This window comes from Aquila chrysaetos, chromosome 20 (assembly GCF_900496995.4).
Source record: "Aquila chrysaetos chrysaetos chromosome 20, bAquChr1.4, whole genome shotgun sequence".
In the NCBI taxonomy this organism is placed as follows: Eukaryota; Metazoa; Chordata; class Aves; order Accipitriformes; family Accipitridae; genus Aquila; species Aquila chrysaetos.
The window spans coordinates 19,609,932-19,633,952 of record NC_044023.1 but is presented as its reverse complement, the minus strand read 5'-3'; the positions used below and the strand labels follow the sequence as shown (position 1 = coordinate 19,633,952).

Below are 24,021 nucleotides of genomic sequence, written 5' to 3'. Positions count from 1 at the left end.
TGTTGTAAATCACAGGAGTCAGTGGAGTTAAATTTAGCCCATCATATGCTGAAGATCTTGAAATCAAGGCAATTTTAAGGTAAAAAAAAGTGTAGATGGGAGAGCAGTATTTGGGGATTATTTTATTGTTTTTTGCATTTCTGTGAAGGTATTAGCCCCAAAACATAGCTTTAGCCTGAGCCGTAGAGCAGTTTTATTTTAAAGGCTTTATTTTTTTTTTATTTATTTTAACATTTGCATGGGGGAAGTTTTTCAGAACACATACTACAATAAACCTTGAATTCCAGCTGTTTTAGTGTTCTGGATGACTTTTTGTTTCTTTTGGATGAAGAAGATTTGTTTTACAGTAACTGTCCGTATTTTTCCCTCTTTTATTGGTACATATTTTGCACATACTTACACACCAAATTTTATGTGGCTTTTTGTTCTTTACACAATCATGTATTTTATTTTATTTTTAATCACGTAAACATGAGGGTTCTACGGGATTTAATTATTCATGTATTGCATGTGTCCATTTAGATATATCCAGCATCTTACAGTCAAGTAATACAAAATTATATATGAAAGTATTTTACTATAATTTCTTGATCTCACTTTCATTTACCTAATGGAGGAAAAACAACTGTTCTGCAAAATTTCTCTTATATACAAATGAGCCTTCTTCTGAAAAAATGTGCTTAAGATATAATGAGTGATGGGAAGATGCACAAGCCAAAGCAGGACAGAGGGAAAAAAAAAATTTAAAAAATTATCTTAAAAATCTCAGATATTGATGAAGATCTGCTGGATAACATTCAGATTGCTTATTCATCCTGGTAACTACTTTTTTCCTTTTTGTTTATCCATTTCACTTAATGATTTTCTGTGTATTGTTACAGACATCTCAACAGTGAGCATGCGCTGGATGATAGAAGTACAGCCCAATGTAGAGTACAAATGCAGGTTGTACAGCAGTTAGAGCTACAGGTAAAATAAAATTTATTTTAATATTACCTCAGTATTAATCAAATCCAATTCTCGACAGCAATAAAAAATGAGTTCTGCTTTTCCCCCTATGATTGAAAACCAGCTTTCAAAACCTTCTTGTAGTAGTTTTAAAAACCGTCAAAAGAAACTGCAGCTTCATTTCCTCTTTTCTAAACCGTAACTTGAAAAGAAATAGGAAACTTAAACAGGCTGACTGATTGGAAATCCATCAGTATGTATCTAATGCTTTTTCTACTCACCCGGGGGGGGTGGAGGGGGGCGAGCGGAATATGGTCCCCTTCATTTAGAGTTGTTGATACATGGGGGAAATGGTTGATGTTTATTTCAAAACGCTGCATGACCTGGCTTGTTTGGTGGTCTTTCATATACTAATACTCTCCATGTATTATTATTACTACTATTATTTTTTGCCATTTGTAGCAAGTAATTTTTTTAAAAGTGCCAAAAGGGGGTAAATTGGAATATATTGAATGCGATGCAAAGGTATGACCTGTTTGTGTAACTGCCTTTCCAAATGCTTTTGAGTCCTTTCTGTCTCCCTGCACCTCGCTGCTCTGGCTGGGCGGCTTTGACAGTGTGTCTGTGTGTAGGCAAGAGGTTAGCAAAGAAGGGGAAATTAAAACAATGTTGTACATTATATAGTTACCAGCTATTGAAAAACCTATTTTGTATGCAAGACAGCAGTGTAGAGATATATGGAAAGCCTTGGGCTAAGTACAGAAGATAATTACATTTGGAATTTTACTGAGTTAAGTCATTTATAGCTTCAAATAGTTGGAGAGAAAAATCAGCAAAAACACACTTAAACTTCTTGTTGTTACTTTTCAAGATAAGCATTTAAAAAAATGCCTTTTATCTTCTTATCTACAAATTACCCTTTTTCTTTCATAGATATTTCCTAAATTTTACTTTCAGGAACACGCTGGTCATGACACTCTTTCACTATTAGCTGAAGCAATATAAACTATTTTAATACAAGTTTTATAAAAATCAAACTACCAGTCATAAAATATCAGAGTCTTGCAGAAAACGTTATGAGAAATGGTCTGTTATTTTAACAAGTTTCTCGGGAATTAGAAAAAAAAAAAAAAAAATCTGCAGTCTTCCTGGTAAACTGAGATATGAGATAATCTTTTACCAAGATGCAGTAATATTCAGGCTGAAGGTAAATCTAGATTCTTCAGTTACAGTCAGCTTGAAAAGCATTAATCCTTCTCCTGCAGTCACAGGGAATGGCTGTGCCTGCAACTACAGCAGGATGCCCTATGTTAACAGTTGGACAGGACAGAGACGATACTTGGTTACCACCTCTCCATAAGCCCTTGACAATATTTTTGAAAGATTTATCAGTGGTGCATTCTACTGATTGTTGTAAGTGACTAACAGTTACAGCTTCACATGCATTTAGTGCTGGGGAATACCTCTTAGCTTAGAGTCATTGCATGGGAAGGCAGCGTAAGGTCCCCAAGACAAGAACATAATTTCAAAGTGGTGTGCGGGCCAAAAAGTTCTGGATTTGTTTTTAACAAGCATACTAGCACAGTAGATAGGATGAACTGGAAGCTTCATTTAGACAGGGATGTTGATAACAGAGTGAGACCATCTGTGCATTAGCCAGCAAGGATAGGTGGTGGAGGAGGGTGGTCCTGCTTCTGAAACGTACCTGTAATTTCCCTCTTCTCCCTCTCCTTTCATGCTGTGTATCAGTCCTCTGATACTTTAAAAAAAAAAACAAAACAAAAACAAAACCTGCCTAAATATGTACGAGGATTTGTCCTCCAGTACCTAGTTCATCTGGCTATGACCTGTTTTTGCACAGAACCATAATAAAACAAAAGTCTGGCCCAATAGCAGGGTTTTCAGTGACGTGGTCTGCAGTGCCCAACGTGTTGTAGCAGGAGCAGTTGGACTAACTAAGACCATTGACCTGATACTCCCACAGTGGAGTTACCAACGGAGTGGTGACGACAAGCCCTGTGGCCAACTGTCGGAGTTTGTGAGCTTCATCGAACAGGGACCTGTAGCCTTTCCCACTTAACCTGCGGTGCTCAGCACTGACAAGAACCTTTGCCTTCCAGTGGAGCTAAGAAGTATCGCACACTGTTGAGGGTCCAACACCATGGCAAGATCTAAATGCCACACCATTTCATGCATGTACAGCCCCATCAAGACAGGTAGAATTTAACAAATTCATTCCACCTGAGGGATGCACTTCAGGTTTTGTGTGATGGACCCAAATGCAAGCCTTTCTTTTTTTTCTTATGCTCTTATTTATTTTACACACAATAGTTTTATCAGTGTCGTAGATAGAGATAAGTGTGATGTCTTTTAAAGAAAGTAATTTTTAAATGTACTTTTTGAAAAAAACAGGTCAGATCTGCTTTGTGTTTGATTGCAAATGCCCCTTTGCAGAAGTATCTTAAAGCTTTGTTCTCAGCATTTCCATCACAAACATACTTAAAATATCGCAGACAAGGTAGAGACCTTCTCATATTTCACTTTCTTTAAACCATCTTGACATGATCGTTTGTTGCCATTATAAATAGCAAGAATTGGGCTGCTGGGTAAGACACAAACACAGGAACATATCCCTATCCTTAGCTAGTTCTTAGCTGGAATAGGACATCCATTTTGCAGCACGACCTTTGAGTGGAAAAACATTTCGGGACAGCACCAAGGCTATGATAACTTTAAAAAAGTATCTCCTAATGGGAGAAAATGAAGGCAGCTGGCCATTTTCAGTGTAGTGAAAACACTGCTTGGGCCTGTTTTCCTAAAGCATCCATTGACACTCTTGAAAAGTGGATCCTAAACCCTTCTAGTGCACAGCCTAACTAGGCACATAACGGGAGGGAAGAGGCTATGTCTTGGTTGTCTCTTGCGTTGCCTGTGACTGGTTTCCTTCTCCTTTGTCCTTGGTCTGTCCAAAATCCTGCTGCTGAAGCAATCTCCCCTTCCTGTTGATGTGGCCGTGTTGCTCCTGTTGAATGCCCTTGCTGGGTTTCCATTTTCACATTCCCGCTCCTTGCCATTATTTTCTGTCTAGTTTTCCTCCTGTGCAGTTTCTCCATCATCCGTGCCCAATGCCTTCTCTCTTGCTCCTTGGTCGCCAGACTCCCATGCTGTCCCCTCACCTTGAGCCCCTTCTGGCCTGCGCTTTCTGTGCCTTCCCTCTCCTGCCTTTCCTTACCTGTGTAGTTTTAGGATTTAAGCTCTCCTTGGCAAGGCATGTGTCTTGGTGTCCAAGTTTGCAAAGCATGTACCTTGCTCTGGATGTGTTTTGTGTTGAACCACAGTTAGGCACCTACATTGTGGTTGTAGCCCACAGAGGTGAGGGAAACCTCACAAAATCAGGCTTATCATGAAGAACTGGGTGGCCATCTGAAAACTCCCACCATGCAAAGCTTTCAAAATGGATCTAGCAAAAAAGAATGAGGCTTCAGATGGGACTGTATTATAGTCCTCAGACCCCCCATACAGAGCAGATCCTTTTGTACGTGGCAGAACAGTCCTTGCCCAAGAACACTATCGGTAGATCAAGAGCATTTTCCTGCATGTTGACTAGTAATCCCCATTTCTGGACCATCTGCACTCCAGTGAGTGCCGCCAGTGAGAATTTGCTCCCATCGGTGGCCGAGCAAGCCCTCATGGCTTCTTTTTTATGACCTGACTGACTGGAGGGGCTACTAGTGACATTCTACTTTTATATCACTACTGCTTCCTGACCTAAGGGAAAAACAGTTTAAAGAAATTCTTCGGATTTTTTTACTTCTCTTCAGTGCTTTGAAACTGAGAGACCTCTATTTTTCATAATTTAAACTCCTGCCTAACTGGGTGAGTGTTTGAATTCCTAGACTATGACAAAATGCTAGCATGTGTCTGCCTGAAATGTCGAGAGGATCTTTAATAACCTCCATCCACCAGAAATGGCGTTAAAAGCATTGCTAAGACGATGAGTGAAAGCACTACAAACAAGGACCCCGGCCGTTTGGAGGGAGGTGCACTGCTCCGTTTCGCCGAGGGGGCCCGGAGGAAGCGCTGCAGGGTGTGCCTCGTGCTGCCCGGGTGCCTTTCCCTCCTGCCGCCGCGCTGGTGCAGGCAGGAAGCTTTCAGGTGCCTGCCTTCTATTTGTTTTGGCTAGAAGATGTTGTTCTTCTGCAGTAAGTAGCCTGCAGACCAAAATTTAATGCACAGATGACCCCGCCAAGCAGCCCGTGGGCCCAGCGACTGCTCCAAATGAGAGATTGCACAACAGAGCTGCTCTGGGAGTACAACTATTTCTCTGTTTTAATTTGTTTTGTGTGAAGCACGGCAGCTGAGGGGTGAGACCTCTCCTTTCTCTGAAGAGGTCCTCAGAGGACTCTGAGAGGGAGAAGTTTCTGCTGCAGCGCTACGATAAGAGCCCGTCACTGCCCTTTGACTCTCCTGTGAAGTCCAGCGCAGATCTGGTGACCAGATTGCAGGAGATCTGCTATAGGTGTCAGGTTTTTCTCTCTTGCCATTGAGGTTTTTGACCAAGAAAAGACCAGCCATTTGAAAAGCTTTTTTCAAGTTGGTTTTTGTTTGGTTTTTTGTTTTTTTTTTTTGCTTTTGCACTTCCAGAGCACACAGTGGTGACACCGTTTTTTCCTTTATTTAATTCCTGTCTTGGAAACCCGTGTGCCAAGTTTTATCCCATCACGACACCTTTCTGGCACGGTCAGAAGCCCCTTGCCTTGCGAAGAGCAAGACAACCTTGACTGTAAGGTTATGAATGGGGATTTATGACCAAGTCTCCTTTTATATACACTTAGCCCAACTTTACTGCTACAAACAGATGATGGTGATAAGGTGGGCAGGTTGTTTAAAGCTTTGCTGGAATGCGAGCACAGTGCTCCTCTTGGCACCAGGAATCTGGCTTGTCTAAAGCAAAAACTCAGCTCGGCAAAATTGTCATTTGTAAGAACCTGATCCAAGTCCTGCTGGAAACGGGAGCCTTTATGTTGGGCATGTAGGTTAATAACACCCCTTTTTCATTAGTATTATTTCTTAATATCTTTCCACTGGTTTGTTGGGGTTTTTTTGAAGAGCAGCTGGAAAAAGTCCTGTTTGCACATACAAAAAATTTCTCGTTTCCAAAAATAATGAGATTTATTGTCTGTCCAGTGCGTTGAAACATATTGGGAAGCTGTCCTGGCCAAGGATGCGTACGGTGTGATCCTGAGACACCAGCTGTGGCCTGGTGCAGGTCTCAACCAAAAAACTCAAGAGACATCCAGAGCAGGAGCTTTGCCTCAACTCTTGGGCACGATGTGACCGATGAGAAGGGGTGAAAGCGTTGGTCCTGTGGCGTTTTGTGCCCTCAGACGAGTGCTCTGGGGCAGTTCCAGGCTGTTAGCCTTTCCCACCCCGCTGCCCCTCAAGTGTACGCCAAAGGGATGCTGGCAACTCACACTGCTGCTCCTGCCTCCTGCTCAGGGTGCCCCTGCTCAGGTTCCCAGCCCGGCAGCCCAGGGTGACCCGCCGAGGGGCTGTGCCACCTTCTCAAGTAAAAGCAAGGTGCTTCCTAGAGCCGAGGCCGCCTGCCGTGCCCCGCCGAGGTGCCTCATGTGGTTTAACCACCGCTGTCTTCTGCGCTCGCTGCACATGCCGCAAAGCCTGTACGTGACGTAAAAGCCACGCTCCATTTGTGCCGCTTGTTTTCTGGTCTGAAAGGAGGCAAATGCATCTCGGAGCTGCTGCCTCGCTTGCTTTCTGCTGTGCCTCCTGAACTGGAGTGGGGCTGGTTAATAAACATGATTCACTGTTGTCTTTTAGCTGTCAGGGCTAGAGTGAAGCTCTTGGTGCCGGCAGGTCTAGCTCTTCTCACTCGAGGGCTAATGCATTTTGCTTTGGGAAATAGTGACACCCAGCACCACGTGTTAGCTTTACCTCACGAATAGACCATATACAATTTCCAAACTACTCAGCAATAAAACTCTTCTGTCTCATGCCTTGGTGCCAGCTGTTTAATTAGGAATAAGCAGAGGCTGGGTTTTATTCGTATGAGTAACAGAGGATATTTTTCTCCCCCCTTTTCAGCTTGCAAAAGATAAAGAGCGCCTGCAAGCCATGATGACACACCTGCATGTGAAGTCAACTGAACCAAAAGCCACCCCTCAGCCCGTAAGTACCAAACTGTGCTGAAAGCAAACAAAACCTCATAACAAACCTCTCTTTCCTGTTCCTCACCGGAGCGCATGATGCAAAGCGTGGCCCGCTTCAGAGCCGGTCGCGGTGGGGAGATGCAAAGTGCTGCTTTGCAGGAGGCACCGCCACGGGCACCCGGGCTTCGTCATCCCCCTCTCTTCAGGGAGTTGAAAGAAGTTTTGTTCTAAAGCTGACACACTGGGCCTTTTTCTGGCCTCACGTGCTAGCCTGTGAGTCGCTTTGCATCAGTCTGACTTGCATGAAGTCTTAGGAATTGTTGAGAAGGAGATGTAATTAAATTATATTTAGTATATTTATTTTGCTTTCTCCTTGTCTGACAGACATTTACAGTAGAAGAGACTCTAGCTGCATGCTTTGATGATAATCGGGGTTACCCAGTATCAAGTTTTACACTGTTGAAACTGAGAAGGGAAACCTTCTCTGCCCCAGATTGCCCTCTAAAAAAGGGGGTGCGGGGGAAGCAAGTGGCTTTGCAAGTGGCAACTCCTGGGTAACCCCAACCCCAGGCAAATCCACCATCTCATTCCCTGACCAAAATGACTCTTCTTCAGCTGTTGTTTTCTCCCAACCTCTTAACGCTGAAAATGTTCCTCGGAGCTTCCAATGATTATTCAAAATGGAGAGAGTGCTTTGCTTCTTGATTTTAAGATTTGTAAGATTTAAAGGTACACTGGCTTTATTTGATTTTGCTTTGAGTCATTGTGTGAAAATTAATTGAGCGTTGACAATCTATAGTTAGTACTAGCAATTTTAATCAATATGCAATGATGCAGCATAATGACAAAGTATTGGTTTATCTGTTTTGACTGATTTTTTTTCTATAAATAAAGCAAACACACACCCATATATGTGTGATTTATGGTGATAGAAATAAAAAGGAGTCAGACTATTAACCCAGCAAATATGGTAGCCTGCCAAGATGCAGTTGGTAGACAAAATTAATGTCTGAAACAGAACACATTACAGAGATAGAGAACATAAAATCATTAAACACTTCGCGCACCCATTTTTACTAGAAAAGGATTTCTCAGTTTCCATGTAGTTGGAAATAAATGGCTGCAGAAGTGCATAGGGAGGCTACTAGACAGAAAATTGCAGGCTATTCAGCGATACTGGAGCAGATGTCAAAGTCAACGGGAAATTTCGGGGCCTTCTTGGAGAGAGTTGAGTGGTAGGTATAAACCCTTCCATTTAAGCTGTTGAGATGCCTAAAATTGCTTGATCCGGTGGATACCAGCCCTCTAGAGTAGAAACTACTCACAGTGTCTATAAAAATAGCATTCTTCTAGTTCCTCGCATCCATCTCAGCCTGAATGCAAATGCTTCAGTGCATTGTTGGCAAAGTATGTAGACCCAACAGAATGGGGAGGAGGTTTGGTTTCTATAGCTCTTACTGGATTAAAAATTAAAACAGCGGAATAATCTGGGAGTCTCAAAGCACTCTGCCTTGAGGCCTTTCATAACAGCGGTGCCCCTCAGGAGGAAGGATTAAAAACTAAAGGGAGGAAATCATAAGAAGGCGAGCAGCGTTTGGCAAGGCAGCTCGTGATCGATGCTCGGCCGCGGAGGGCAGGAAGCTTTCGCGGGTGTTGTAGGCTACGGAGATACCAGGCGGTGTCGCCATGAAGATTAGTGTTAACAGCTAATAAACAGGGAAAAGCAGCGGGGAAAAAAAAGGGAAAAAAAGAAAAAAAAAAAAGAAAAAAGTGAACGCAGGGGGAAAAGGGCTGTCTTGATTAGTATTAAAAATGTTTTACATTCTGGAAAATTATAGCTTTGTTGGGGACCTCCTACTAAATTTATTTTTAACTGCTCTATTGAAAATTCTGTACCACTAGTCAACATTATCTCTCAGTTGCTCAGCACAGTGTTTCTTTATTAAAAGAAATAGGCATGAATATTTTTGACTGAAAAATTAATAGCTTTTGAATTCATACACAGCAGGTTTTCTTTTGCAAAGAAGTCCAATATCGCTGCACAGCACTTCTATAACCATTTATTTAGAGTCCAAGTCAAACCTTTGACAGCTAGAGCAGTGTTACAAGCCAACATAAAGAACTCCAAGATGTAAACCAACAATAGGCAGTCTGTGTGAGGTTTGCCATTGTCAAATACATAGATTGTTTGGATTAGTTTATGTAAATGTACTGTTGTATTACCCTTTGGAAAAAAAAAGATCACATTTGTGTATGAAAAGTGGTTTCGTTCACAGGCAGCATTATAAATTCCTTATCCTTTAACTTACATGTTAGAAGTAAAAATTTGTGCCTGACAGGCCTATATTGTGTGGCACTCTGTTGTTGGATTGAAACTGCCTTCTTTTCATTTATTGAAATATAGAAAAATTTATTATAGATACCATCTGATAAATCGGAAATTATTAAAATATGTATAGGTGAAGCATTTGAAAATTAATTATAAAATGTAGAAGTATAGTGTTTTGCATAAATTGTGCTTTCCTAGTGAAAAAAATACACAGGCATTGCATAGACTGTGCTAGACCCTAGTCCTTTTAACTCAGTGGGATAGGACTTTGGTAAAAAGATCTGATGACCATTATTGCAGTGCAAAGTATTCTTTACATCCAGTAATTAATTTTTTTTTGCCAACACAACTAATGCAAGGTGTATGTTAGAATTAATATATTATGGTACATCGGTGATTCTAAAGGAAAGAGCAGCTGCGAATCCAAACATAGCAGTGAATTGGGATTTAAAATTACAGCCTTTTCATGACTGAGGAAATGTTTTTATTCTGCATAAAGGATCCTAATGCTTGTTTTTAAACTACTTTGTTACTGGCAGGTAAAATTGGTGACTGAGTGTCTGCGTTAACCACGTGCCACTTGTAATACACACTGACCATTGGTACTGTCTTTGCCTTATGGGCTTCAGGCAGTAGCTGAGTGGGTGGTTTTGGACCAGTTTGGCCCAGTGGGACCGCAGCCAGGTTCTTGGCGGTTGTGCATCAATTTGAAAGTCGCCCAGCTTTGGGGAAGGGTTGCTTGTCCAGTCTAGCCATGTCCATCCATCACATGCCCACCTTCGGGTGTCTTTAGCTCCTTGTAGTAATTTTGACCTTGGGAAGGGCAGTGGAGTAGCCCATGTATTTCACTACACCAGTCCACCAAGACACCTGTTCAATAAAGCTCTTTAGTCCTATTAAAGCTGATGAGATTTAAGCACGTTCTGACGTAGTATAGCGGTGGATGGCCTAAATCATTGGCAGATAGATAGACACGTGTGCGGGGAGGTCGCTGTTGATGTCTGGTGTACTGCAAAGGGCAGCTCTTCCCCTGCTCCTGGGGGAGCTGCTGGGGAGGGAGAGCACATCAGGAGCTGGGGCAGCTCTCGGTGCCACCTTTAAAAATGTCTGACTTTATAATTAAAATGCCCAATGGTGCAGCACTTTAAAAGAAAATGGAAGTGTCTCACAACACTTGGAGCAGGCAAAGTTGTTCCTATTAGTGCTCATTGTGTTGTTTTGGTGAGACTAAAGGGCCTGAATAAAGTGAGAGCAAAGCTATCTGTGAAGGAATATGCTGTGACATACTTTTGTAAGGTGATTTTTTTTTTCAAGGTAAAAAAAAACAAAAAAAACCCCAAAAAAACCAAACAAAAAAACCCAAACCAAACACCACAACACAAAAGCCAGAACTACAGTTTCTCAAGAATCGTCATTCTGGTTTTGCTATTAAGATACCTTCCCCTACATGCTATTTTCATTGATGTTAGCGATCAGCGTAATAGGTTGAAATGGAAATGTGCTTTCTTTTGGGGGATTAACTTATGTTGAAGTTCATAGGAAGGGAAGGAAAAGGAAAAAGCATCAACCAACAAGTAATTCTGCATACTAGGTGCTATAGCCATCTTTTAAAAATAGACAGAAAACTTAAAGAAACTTTTGGCACTTTAAATAAAATGCACTGTTAGATATCCCTTCTTTAATGTATTTTTTTACCCTAACCATAGCAGTTATGATTGTTTTGAAATACTGTTTTTAGCAACTGTAATAACAAAGCATTAAAAAAAAAAATAGTCTTTTAACTGTTGAGGTAATGACTGAGCATTTTAGCTGCTGTAGCCATACTTTATAGTTTGAAAAAATAACGATACGCAGCAATAAAGAGAGATTCTCAAGCACAACAAAAGCTGTTTTTATATACTGGTTTTCATTAAGTCTCACTCCTCAGCTTCGGTTTCCTTAGTATTCCTGCCAATAACAACACCTGCTAAGTGATTGCTGCCTGCCAGGCTCTGCATCTAATACACTAAAGTGTCCAGGCTGAAATGAGAGAGGAAGACACAGCATTTAACAAAGTTTTAGGCCCAGCGTTAGCTTTCTCTCCCACCCTTGGTGTCAAGAAAAGGAGTCTCTGCTCCAGAGTGTTTCAGTCCCAGGAACTTGGTGCAGATAAATCCTCAGCCCCAGTTGGGACCGTAGCAGCAGCATCCATCACAGAGGAGTCACTGCCCTGCAGCAGTGGGTATGGCCCCACCGTGACACTTGAAAATACAATTTTTTTTTGTTTTGTTTTTTTCTTTTTAAAAGAGTTTCAGGGGCTTTTTTTATGTGCAGCCACTATTGTCATGTTTACACAAAAAGAAATCAGACTTAGCCCTAGTGGGAGAGCCACTTACTGGAAATCTATTTTACGGGGTGAAGGAGAAGGTTACCTCTCTGCCTTGTTTGTATCTAAAGAAAAAAAAAGAAAATGACTCAGTCGTCACCTTTAATAGGAAGACATGACTATTTCTTGAAAGGGAATGTTAATAATAAAATCCTAAGCAGGATATTGAACACTGAAACAATTATGGCATTTATGATTAAGTTAAAACAGTATGAGGAAATGTTCTCAAAACCCAAAACTGAACAAAGTACCCAACAATGTTCAGTGATTGAATTTGCAGAATTTTAGCACCTAAAACTGTTGTGGGCTTTGGTGGGGTTTCTGTTGTGTTTTATTTTCTTCTTCTTGTTTTGGGGATTTTTTAAAAAATTATTTTTTTTTTTTTAAGGCTGGAGGAAATCTTCCCTCCCACCATCCCCAGTACAAACATTACAAAAACATTTAATTCTTTGGTGCAAGGGCCGTACTCTCCGGTGTACTTGGAGAGTGCCCCACATTGTGCCTTACTGCCATGCAAGAGTTCTTGCTCATTCAAGTGCTAACTCTGTGACTTGGGCTCCCTCCCATCTGACAGCGATGATACCTCATCCAAAGATTACAGTATGTGGGAAACAGGCTGTGTACAAAATACCAACACGAACAACTTTTCTAATCATAGTAACTTGTTTTTAAATAGAAAATGCAAACAGGGAGAAACTGTTTCCATCAGGAAAAGAAACCCTTCCAGCCTGGTCCCTCCCTGATCTTTGCCCTGCACAATCATCCACGGCCACTTTCACGTTTCTAATTGACACCAATATTAAGATTTAATAGTTTACTGTTCAGATTAATAATTCAAGATGGCAACAAAACCAACACCATTCATAATTTGTTATTCTGCTCTAATTCACAACTGATTTTTCAGCCTTTGCGCTATAGATGCAACAAAGAAAGCAGCAGTGAAGGTCTGTGGAGGGAGCACAGCCCTCTCCTCCCTTACCCTGGCTTGTGTTTTGGTAACAGCACCGGCAGGGATCGGACCCTGGCTGGAAGAGGAGAGTGTCATCAAATAAAACACGGAAAAAGGAAAAACTTCGCTAGCGATCGACAAGGTCGTGTTTCATTAACTTGTTGGTTCAGGCTCGCAAATGGTCGTCGGAGGTGAAACGCAGCAGACTCGCTGCGTTCCAGCTTTTTGTTCTCTCTTTCCTCACAGACTGCAGTCATGTTTAATTTGGAAACTGGGCTCCTTTGGCAAATTAGCAATTAGAACAATTTTGTGGGAATATGTATATGTGTCATTAGTTTTCCTGCAAATTAATAGCGAGAGCAGAGGTCAGGCAGAAATTTTCCACTTGACTGCAGCTCCTCTGTTGAGATTTGGCACTTTGTTTTGGAACGGCCACAGCTGCTCAAAGCCACAGTCTTCCTTTAGGAACTGTCTTTTAATTAGTTTACCTCATAGCCATTATTACAAATATTACTGCCTCCCCTCCTTGAAATAAAATTACTGTTTCTACAAAATATTCCGGTGACATCTTGCACCACTGCACATTGATGGTGGGGTCACTTGGATGCAGCGTTTAATCATTAGATCACCTCCATAAGCATCTCCTAATTAGAGTCCTTACAATACAATTTTATCTGGTAATTAGCTGAGATTGGCTGCTTCCTCTGTAGCTTATTAGTGGCAGCCCAGCAGTGGGTGTGAATCGCAGTGTCATTTGTCAAGCCTGTTAAAGCCCCCCCCCTTTGCTCGTCCTCTTCTGTGTTTATTCCTAGTTGCTACCTACGCTGAAAAGCCTAAAGAAATTTAACTCGATTCAAATTCTTTAAGTGGGGAATGCTGACCTTTGTAGATCCTTTCTCGCAGTTCCCTAGTAGAAACAGATTAAATGTTAAGTTTTTATACACTAAAAAAGGAAGGGGACTCTTTTGATATGGAGTAGTTGAAGCCGTAATGATGAAGCACGAGCAGTGATCTTTCCAACAGGAGGGCCCGGCTGCCGAGCCTGTGCCAGAGACGGGCACTTAAAATTGATGCAGATTTGCTCGCAGTTATTGGACTGTTAAAATGTCCATTTAGAAACTGAGATAAAATACAGTAGATTTAATTTCATGGTGAGACCTGTCAGTTGTACTATTATTATCGTCACTGGTCCTTTTATCATATGTAATAGATGGATAGATGGATAACAGGGAGACGTTACTATATACATGTCCCTAATCAGTGTCCTTAAATCACGCCAGTCAACAAACGGACCGGGCTCTCACACGTGGCGGCAGTGCCCGGCACCGCGGGGGTTTGAGCAGGCGTGCTCACCTCCAGGCTGCAGTTAGCGGTTCACGCCGGTGCGGGAGTCTCTGGGAAATCAATACCCGTATTTCACCGCCTTTCACGATCCCTCGCTGGGTTTGCACTCTCCGGCTTTGCCACGAAGTGTTAAATATTTCCCGCTGGAAGGCGAAGCATCATTTGTAAGCACCTGCAGAGGAAGATGGGTGTTTGCAGGTCTGCTGCTCACCACCTCCTTTTCTTGGAGCAGTGCTGGAGCTGCCGGTGCACCGTCACGGCCGTACGGCAGCGAGCTGTGCTGGGCATTTGTGGCTGGGGTTTCCCTCGGCTTGCTCCATCTCACCGTCGGGAGGGAAAAGCAATCACAATTTATCTGTCGCTCAGCTGCACCCTTTCTGTGGGTGATGGGCTTTTTTGTGTTGGTATCTTTTCTGTAATATTGGAGCTCTTTATTTTCCACTACCTTTGTTTTGGATAAATCCTATTATTTTTATAAAGAAATGTTATTTTTGGCTATTAACTCATATGAGGGATGCTAATAGGAGTTTTCTTATCTGGTTACTTTCATACGAGGACAGTTAATAACGGTGCCTTATGGATAAACGTGAGATATTTGGGGGCATAGCTGAGTAATGTGCCTTGCCTTCATCTGAAAAGGTTTAATGTCCAGCAAAAAGGAATTTTAATCATGAACAAAAGTTGTAAAATTCTGGCCCTGTTAAATTCAGTAGGAATTTTGCTACCGACTTCAATGGGGTCAGGATTTCACCAATATTATTCACGAAACCGCCTAAGGGAAGGAAATGTGGAAGTAGTCAAAGAGCCCTTCTCTCAGTCGTCTTTTCTGATGTTGTAGTTAAGAGATCGGATTGTTTGTTTAAAATACTTCAGCAGGAGTGACCTATTGAGACGGAGCATCATCTTTCAAAGGACATTGTAGGGCAAAAAGAAAGGGTCGGGGAGGAATGTGGATGCTGGTTATATAAATAGGGTTGTGTATCGAAAACACTTGACTTGGAGCTGGGTTTGATACACAATCCTAGAGGCAGTTGTGTTTTACAGCCTGCCGTGGCAAGCTGCCATTTGTCCGGGGCTGGGCTTCGTGCAGGTAACGCTGATGCCTTCTGTCCTAGGAGGAAAAAAAAGTGATGCCACTTCTGCAGGGCTGAATGCTTGCAGTATTTTGTGCAGTGTGATTAATTAAATTATTCCAGTGTTAACCTACTTTGGGCTTCGCTTTTAAAATGGATGAACAGAGGGGGGGAAAAAAAAAAAAAGCCCAAATGCTGAAGAGAGAGATTGCATTTCTCTCTAGTACGTCCCTAGGAAAGTCTTGCCTTTTATTTTAAGCCTGATGCCTTCAATGAAATATCCAAGAAGACTGATTAGAAGCCATGCATAATGATAGCATGGAAATAAGAGATGTGTGGGGTTTAGACTGTGAAACAATGGAACTAAATATTAAAATGATTATGTACTGTGTGAGATCTTGTTTTAAGGTTTAGATAAAAATCCACGATTTGTAGTTCTGGCAGCAGGCCACGTTATTCTTTTTTTAAATCTATCTGGAAATGTATATATTTATTCCCCTTTACTGGCTCCTAATGGAGATGTTACAACAGCATTTTGTGCTGAAGTAAGCACTCGGGCTGCGTTGTCCGCTTCAAACTGAGGAAGACTCCGTTATCGAGAATTCTCTCTGCAGCCCTTAATTAGCTAGAAATGCCGTTTGTAACGAAACTCTTGTCCTTCCCTCTGCAGCTGAATCTGGTATCGAGCGTCACGCTTTCCAAGACTGCATCCGAGGCGTCTCCGCAGAGCTTACCTCATACTCCCACCACCCCGACTGCGCCCATCACTCCCGTCACGCAGGGACCGTCGGTCATCACTACCACGAGCATGCACAATGTCGGACCCATCCGGAGGCGGTACTCGGATAAATACAACGTCCCCATTTCTTCAGGTAAAGGGGTTCTGGTGGCGCAGCCCCTTTGGTGGGGCGGCTTGCTGTTGCCCACAGCCCGGCAGCGGCAGGCTGTGATGATAACAGAACAACTGCTCTTATTTAGCAGATATTGCCCAGAACCAAGAATTTTATAAGAACGCGGAAGTTAGACCACCATTCACGTATGCATCTTTAATTAGACAGGTAAGCTGAGCCAAACACACACATTTGGATTAAAAAAAAAAAAAATCTCCCTATATGTGCACACTCTGGATTAAATAGATTTTCAAACCTTTGGTATGTAAGCGTGCTCAAATGCTCAAACCTTTACTATAAGGGTTTTTAGAACTGCAATATATAACATAATTGCTTTTGATTAAGTATTACAATACGATGTGATTATTAGGAAATTCATTTCACACAACAGTGAAAATGAGCCTGTTTAAAGATGGCAAGTCAATTATCACAAGCTACAGTAATCTCTGATCCCTAGAATTAATCTGAGCTCTAAATAATTACTGAGCTTTAATCAGCTAGTGAAATGTTTTGCATTTCTCTTTGATTCTGCTTTATGAATGACTAATAAATTAATATTTCTGTAAGGAAACAGAAATAAAAACTCAAAACAATTAGATAATTCCATTTTGAATTTTGCCATTGAACTGTTAAATACAGCCATTAATCTTAGTTCACATTGTGAAAACCCTCCTTTGGATTTTTTCCTCCAAATCTCTTCTTTCTTTCTTTCTTCCTTTTTTCCTTCCTTTCTTTCCTTTTTTTATTTGGTAAAGTAAAACTGTGAGTCTGTTTTGTACTGGTGTGCTCATAACTGATCTTGCAATTGCTTTGCTTCACAAGGCCATCCTCGAATCTCCAGAAAAACAGCTAACACTAAATGAAATCTACAACTGGTTCACGCGAATGTTTGCCTACTTCAGACGCAACGCAGCGACGTGGAAGGTAAGCCTTAGCCCGCCTATGCCTCTTGCCTTTGATATCTGACATGTACAGCATAGACATTGCTGATGACATAACAAATTGTAACGACATGTGGACATGAAAATTTAGATCGGCAGTTTTGACACACACTGGGTGCCTTATCTGCAGGAACAATTTGATATTTGGCAGAAAAATTCTTCTGCCTTTGGAAACCACTAATTGAATCCCCATTATTGGCTTTTATGTTCTGTGATTATGCCACGAGTTCCTCTGTGTGGTTGCTGCTAGCAGTGAAACTGAAGCCCTTCAGCTGGAACGTATTAGGAAAAAAAAAAAAAAAAGAGGTAAAGTTATTGTGTCAGTAGAATATATACTGTTTGTCTTTTTAGTTGTGCAGACTGTAATCACAGCAACGACTTTTCTTCCTAGGATCTATAGATCGGTGGATTTCTTTCCTCAATCAATTGACTCTTAACTACATATACAGATCTGTTGTAAACTTCCTCTTTTTTTTTTTTAATCACACGGCAGAAGTTTGTTGAACATAATATGCAAGAAGCAAGCCCCACAATAAGAAGCGTATTTAACAGAAATAAATTTGTTGTTTGGCACTTTAATTTCCTACCATAACTATCTCAGATATTGTTAGATAAGAGGTCTGGGGAGTTAATTTTAGTTTATATTTTGGGGGGCCACACCTTCCCGTATATATAGCATTATAATGGCCACACTGGCTTCTGAAGCTAGTGCAATTACAAATGAATGAACCAAATAACAGGATTTTGTATCGCTGTAAAAATTGCACCCCTGATACTTTGAGCCTCTCTTAATCTACACAACACTGTTGCTCTCAGACAGCTTCAAATGACCAGGTGGGGTGAATATGTCCCATACACACTGTTTTCATCAGCTCTTTCTGGTTTTCTTGTCTCAGCCTACATTTAGGATTAATTCCTTCAGAGGATGGAGCTAAAAATGGTCCTTGGAAGTTAGCTTGGTTTTCAGTAGCATGTTTTGCTTTTAATTCAGATCCCAGTGCAATTTTGTACATTTTCAACCTTGGTCTAGAAGCTCTTATGTTCAGGAAAAGTCTCTGTGATTGCTGCTTTGATTCCTTCACTGCAGTTGGAAAACATGAGCAGTGTTTCACTTTGCAGCTTCCTTACTATCCAGAAAGGAAATTAACTTTCCCTGATTTAAGATCCTTTTAGACCTGCCTGTCTTTTGCTGCTGGAGTGGTTCCAGTAGGACTTTTCAGCAGCTGCAGGTGTGGGTGCTAAAGTAAAAATCCTATTTAATTCCAGCAGCAAAGGGAAGGGTAGTGGAGGAGGGAGTGGAAGGAGGCAGCAGGCAGCCCTGGCCGTATCTCCTGTGAGGCTAGTTTTAGGAATTAGCTTTGTGCGTCACATAAAATCCAGTCCCAGAAGCCACGTGCACTTACAGTGTGCTTCTGCAGAGGAAGAGAGGCTGAGCTGCAGACCCTTGGGCTTGCAGAAGGGCAAGGTGTGTCTGGGGGAGGCAGGTACCATTTGGAGACCCCTCCTGGACACCTTGACCTCATGCAGGTGTCCAGGTCCTGCTTCACCTACCCGGGAAGAAAAGCTTCACCCCAAGTTCCATTGGCGCTAGGAAGATTGGCAGCCGCTTGAAGTAATGCAGGTTTTCGTGCTGAAGACTGCTCAGATTTATGCCAGCCTTCAGGAACAGCAGGGATGAAAATGCAGCTCTGGATTGGCATGACGGGAAGCCCACGGGGCGCAGAACAAGCACAAGGGGCTAATTGCAGAATCAGAATAATCTGAATGTATACGTGCTGATTTGTGCTTACCTTCAGCTAATGCTTTAGGGGGCGTTTGGGTCAGTGTTCCCCGAGTTTAGGGTCAGGGTTTGGCGTGGGCAAGCTTCCCTGAGCCCTCTTTCAAAAAGAGTGCAGAAATAAAGACCTTTAAAAAATGAACCTCTTTCCCAAAATGCAGTACAGCAGAGCCTGAGCAGTTATTAAAATAACAAACCCTTTCATTTACTGCATTCAAGCATGTTCAGGGTAATTTTTCTGCAAAAGTGGCTTGCATACAAATATTTTTAACAAGGTAAATATATAATCTTACAATAATAGCTCCTAATTTTTCTGTTAAGCTGATTGCTGGGGGAGCACTGTGAACTGGTTCTGACAGGTCAGAGGCAATGTCTGTTTGCTTTTATTTTTTGGAGTAATTTGCTGGCACTGAGTCGCAGCCATGAGGCACAGGCTGCAGGTGTGGCTCCGAAACGTTGGGGTATTGTTCAAATAAAACTGTTAGATAGCAAGTATCCAGAGGCAGGGGAAACAAAACAATTTTTTTCTGCGGTGAGTTCCTTAAATAAGTGTTCATGTGCAACATAGAAAGCGAGGGCAACGCTTCATGGACATCTTGCAAATGCTCAACTTGTCTGTCTGAACATATTCAGCAAGAGCCTGATCCAGCAGCCTTAACCATCAATTGCACATTGACTTCAAGAGAACAAGAACAGACTGTAAAGTATTTCTCCAGCATTAAATTTATTTAAAGAAAGAAGAACACAAATATTTCTGCTCAGCCGTGTATTTAGAGACTGTTTACAAACTCTGAGGACTCCCTTCGCTGAACTTTGCTGTGTGCGTTTGATCAACTGCTGTATGAACTACAAGATCAGCTTTCACTGGGGGAAATAGCGTTATTATTCTTACATTTTGCTCCAGACTTGACAGTGTTCCCATTTTCACAGGAAACTGCCTGAGTTACCCAGATGTGGGCCGGCAGCCCTGTGTCGGGTTGCACTAGTGCGGCACCCACCAGCAGTTGCTGAGCTGGCTGATTTTAGCCTGTAAGGTGTGGGGCGTTTGCATGTTTTTCCTCCACCTCAAAATCGGGGATTTTGCCAAAAATTTCAAAACTAGTGAAATCTGGAAGAGGTGGGAGAGGGGAAAAAAAAAATCATTAAAAAATAAGAACAGAAGAAAGTAAGGGCAGAAGGAAGCAGCCCTGATGGACAGGTTGACTTTCTGCTAGATTTCTGCCTTGCTGAGAGGAAAACCATATCCAGGGTTTATACTTCCACCAGTTCACAAGGAGATTAGTACGGAAAAGCCAAAGTGCCGGGATCGGGCACCTACAGCCAGAGGAGATGCGTTTGCACTCAAGCATCTGCTGAGCAAAGGCAGTTCGAGCCCTGAATCTTCCCCTGTACCAGAGACGGGAGTGTGGGGACTGTGCTAGGGATTGCAGAGAAATGGAAAAGTAGCAAAAGACTCTTAGCCTTCCCCTCCCAGGCACACACACCACTGCCTCTTAATTTACATGACAAATGCACTGTGCATACCCTTTGTTTGCACAGTGATTTAGACATTCATGATTAGAGCTCCCTTTCACCATCCAGACCCGATGTTCATTAAAAAAAAAAAAAAAAAAGACGACAACGACGACGGAAGGAAAAAAAATTGTAGTCTCTTGGTTGCCTAGACCCAGGCCATGTGTTTGGCTGGCATTGTGCCTGCTAACGAGTCAACCAGATTGACTAAATCAATGGTGCCAGTGATGATGGATGGAGTTTGTTCGCCTGCATATTTTCAGCAAATGGCTGCTTCTGTTTTCCCTGTTTACCGAGCCCCTTTCAGCAGCGCTGGGGACAAGCTCCATGTACAAAGCTGAGTGGCTTTGTATGAGGGTATTTGCTCAGAGAACTCATAAAACGAGGAGGGAGCATGGCACTCCATTTGAGGAATAACAAGGCTCTCGGCACCGTTTCAGGGGGAGCAGGGACAGAAAAGCCTCAGCTTGCCATGACAAAGTGAGGTGTCTCTTTATGTTCAGCTTCAGCAAAGGTCCGCGCACGTCAAAAGGGTTGGCCGGGCTCATCTTTCCCCAGCGCTGAGCTGCAGAGAGGACATCTGAGCATCGGATGCCATGAGCGCGGGTCCCTCTGGGTGATGAGCTGTGGGGATATTATCACTTTGTTTCGGAGAGCCCTCCTCATGTTTTCACTTGGCAGAGGCTCAGATCAGTCAGTACAGTAGTCTGCCAGAAATAGGAGCCAACTTCCATATAAGAGCAAGCCGTGGAGGCAGGAGTCGGTGCCGTGTCGGCCGGTGGGGTGCTGCCGAGCCCCCGGTCCATGCTGTGGGTGTGGATGGAGGTTCAGCACCTGATTCGCATTAGCCCAGCTGTGGGAAACCACAGCAACACCAGCTCCAGTGCCTCTCCGCTAAATTGAGCTGTCTGTACTTACGTGAAATCCTTTCTGTTCTTTCTAACTGCTTTCTTTTCCAGGAGAGGAGAAGTTTCTCTTTGCAGAGCATGTATATTTGTTTTGAAAATGTCTTAGCAATGTTCTTCTTGTGTTCTGTATGAAATGTGCTGTATTATACAATGTGCATGCTTAAAATGATGGCTGTTCTCATTCACACTGGGGATAATTGATAAGAATAACTTGAATTTCTAATTTGGGGTTTAAGCTTTTATATTTATTTTGTCTTTGCAAAAATAAGATGTAAAGAGCTGGGGAAAGCGAGCGGGTGTGGGGAGGGGAAGGGGCTTAACATTGCAAAATGAGGACTGTCAAGCTGACTGTGCTGCTGTTCTTGGACAATGATGAGCATTTTCTCATAGAAAGTTTTTGAATGTTTTCTCTTTTATACTTGCTGCAGAATGCAGTGCGTCATAATCTTAGTCTTCACAAGTGTTTTGTGCGAGTAGAAAACGTTAAAGGGGCAGTATGGACAGTGGATGAACTAGAGTTCCAAAAACGAAGGCCACAAAAGATCAGTGGGTATGTCCACCATGTTTGAACTTCTTAGCCTAGCTCGGATCATGCTTACAGTTTAACGTAGAGGCTTTTGGCTGCTAGCTGGTGTTAGACCAACCACAGGTGGTTTCGCATTGTTTCAGTTAAGGGAAACCAAGACAAACATCTCATCACTACTGTTTGTATGCCCACCAGTACCCTGACCCTGCTTGCTTGGTGTTTGTTGCATCACATGCTAGTAGCTTTTAGGTGGCAATGCATATTAACCCTCACAAACCATTTGCTTATGCTTATTGCATTTTATTTTCTTTTTCCTTTTCCCTGTATTTGATGTCTGTTCTGTCCCCGATCCCGTGTCCCTTTGTTTCCACTTCATCTCCTTTGCTGCTGCTCTTGTCCCAGGGTGCCATTCGCACCAACCTCTCACTGCATAAGTGCTTTATCAGAGTAGAGGATGAGTTTGGGTCCTTTTGGACTGTTGATGATGAAGAGTTTAAACGTGGCCGTCATATTCAACGAGGCCGTCCTCGAAAATACTGCCCTGATGAAAACTTTGGCGAGCTTGTTGCACAGTAAGAGCTTTTACTTGCTTTAATTTTTTTTTCTGCTGTTGCTTTGCTTTGCATGATTTACCCATCTCATGTAGGCTTGCATTTCATGAAATAGTGACATCACCTTTGCTGCTAAAGAAACTAAATTTTTGGTTGTTACGTGTATTTTGTGTGTCCTACTCTGATAATCCAGATGCCTGTAGTAATAACTCTACTTTGACATGTTTGTTATAGCATTTGTTTATAGTGCAATGTAGACTAAAATAATTACCCATGCTAGTGCAGATATGCTGCTGTAGACCTGTCAGGAAGACAGATATATGCCAGGAAAGGCTTCAGATAAGTTTTAATTCTGATATTTTCCTTTGCTTTCAGTTGTATGCCTTGTTTTGCAACTCTTAATCAGAAATACAGTGATGTGCTTATAAGACAGAAACGCTGAATTAACTTTAAAAAGTTTGAAAGTGCAGTGAGACCAGCTGTAAAGATTATAATCAACAGGCCATCCTGTGTCTACAACAGCCACACACAAATATTCCTGGGGTGCCCAAAGCAATTTTCTTTGACCTTTTACTTGAAGGCCATCTCTCCAGGATGACTGATCCTTGCTGGTCCCTGTGGGAGGGGCTCAGTTAAGACTCTTCTCACCATGATTTATTCCCACATGAAAAAAACAAAAATAAAAATGCCCAGTGAGTGATAAAACTTTGGACATTTTTTGCATTGGCACTACTTATGTAGTTTGTATTCAATTTTTTTTTCTCCCCCCCCCCCGCCTCCAGTGGAACCAGTGGTATTTAGATGTCTGCTAAAGAGAGAGCGGGTATGCTTGGCATTCATTTTCCTCAAATCCAGCCCCTTACATAAATTTAAGATGACTAAAGTAAGGGTCCAAAATAGCACACCGGAATATTTTTTTATTAAAAAGGCCTTTAGGGCAGCATGTTGTTTTGCGTGGTCCGTACCGCTTCGCTGCGGTGCAGCAGTACCTGCCGTCACACCTCCAAGCCCACAACCCCAAACCGTTCGGGGCAGTGGCATTGGCAGTCCTTCACCGGGGCCACTCGCCGTTTGCCTGGCAGGAAATAACACAGCTCAAATCCTCTCTCGTGGTGGTCCCCTGCTCCGTAGCGAGGCACTCCGCTGCCAGCGACTTCGAGAATAATTTGCATGAAGTAGTATTTAAAATGTCCCGTGATGCTTTGGATCATAGCCTCCTCATGATGCACCTTTACATGGTAACTGGCTCCCAGACACGACGAATATTGGAGAATTTCTCCTGAACACAGCTAAAATGAGCAGAGATGCCAAGATGTGCTACTAACGCAGGGTAGTAGAACACATGGCGAGGTAACGTCGAGAGATAATGATGTTCCTTATTTAGTAAAGGCAAATATGATAACCATAGCCTAAAATGCAGATATTTTCTTTAAATTAAAAAAAAAAAAAAAAAGAGAAACGAAAGAGAACTTGTGTGGAAAAACAGTCTCAGCTCTAGTTTTCTGGTGTGGGAGGAAGCATTACGTGCTTGAAATGCTCGCACAGAAGTTGGTTGCATTTAACTCTCCTTTTTATGTTTTTCTTATGCAGTAACCCTTCTCTTATTAAAAACATACAGACCAGCCACACCTACTGCACACCTCTCAATGCTGCTTTACAGGTAAGATTAATGACTGTAGCAAATATGCAACAGAGGCGTGTGTCTTCCCCACTCATTTCAAAATATATTAGCCTTGCTCTA

The 24,021-nt window shown here is 42.3% G+C and overlaps 1 protein-coding gene across 14 annotated transcripts in view; it reads left to right on the top strand.

The window, feature by feature from the left end:
* Window positions 1-24,021, top strand: part of FOXP1 (forkhead box P1) — a 392,273-nt gene that overhangs the window by 353,758 nt on the left and 14,494 nt on the right. For 12 of the 14 annotated variants that reach the window (XM_041118643.1, XM_030043706.2, XM_030043699.2 and 9 more), the window contains 7 exons: window positions 882-969; window positions 7,051-7,134; window positions 15,846-16,047; window positions 16,154-16,233; window positions 16,888-16,989; window positions 21,632-21,753; window positions 23,871-23,940. In XM_041118643.1, coding sequence (XP_040974577.1) covers window positions 882-969; window positions 7,051-7,134; window positions 15,846-16,047; window positions 16,154-16,233; window positions 16,888-16,989; window positions 21,632-21,753; window positions 23,871-23,940 — 748 coding nt within the window. The remainder of the gene's footprint in view (window positions 1-881; window positions 970-7,050; window positions 7,135-15,845; window positions 16,048-16,153; window positions 16,234-16,887; window positions 16,990-21,631; window positions 21,754-23,870; window positions 23,941-24,021) is intronic. The other 2 variants (XM_030043708.2, XM_030043705.2) reach the window with 1 other exon arrangement.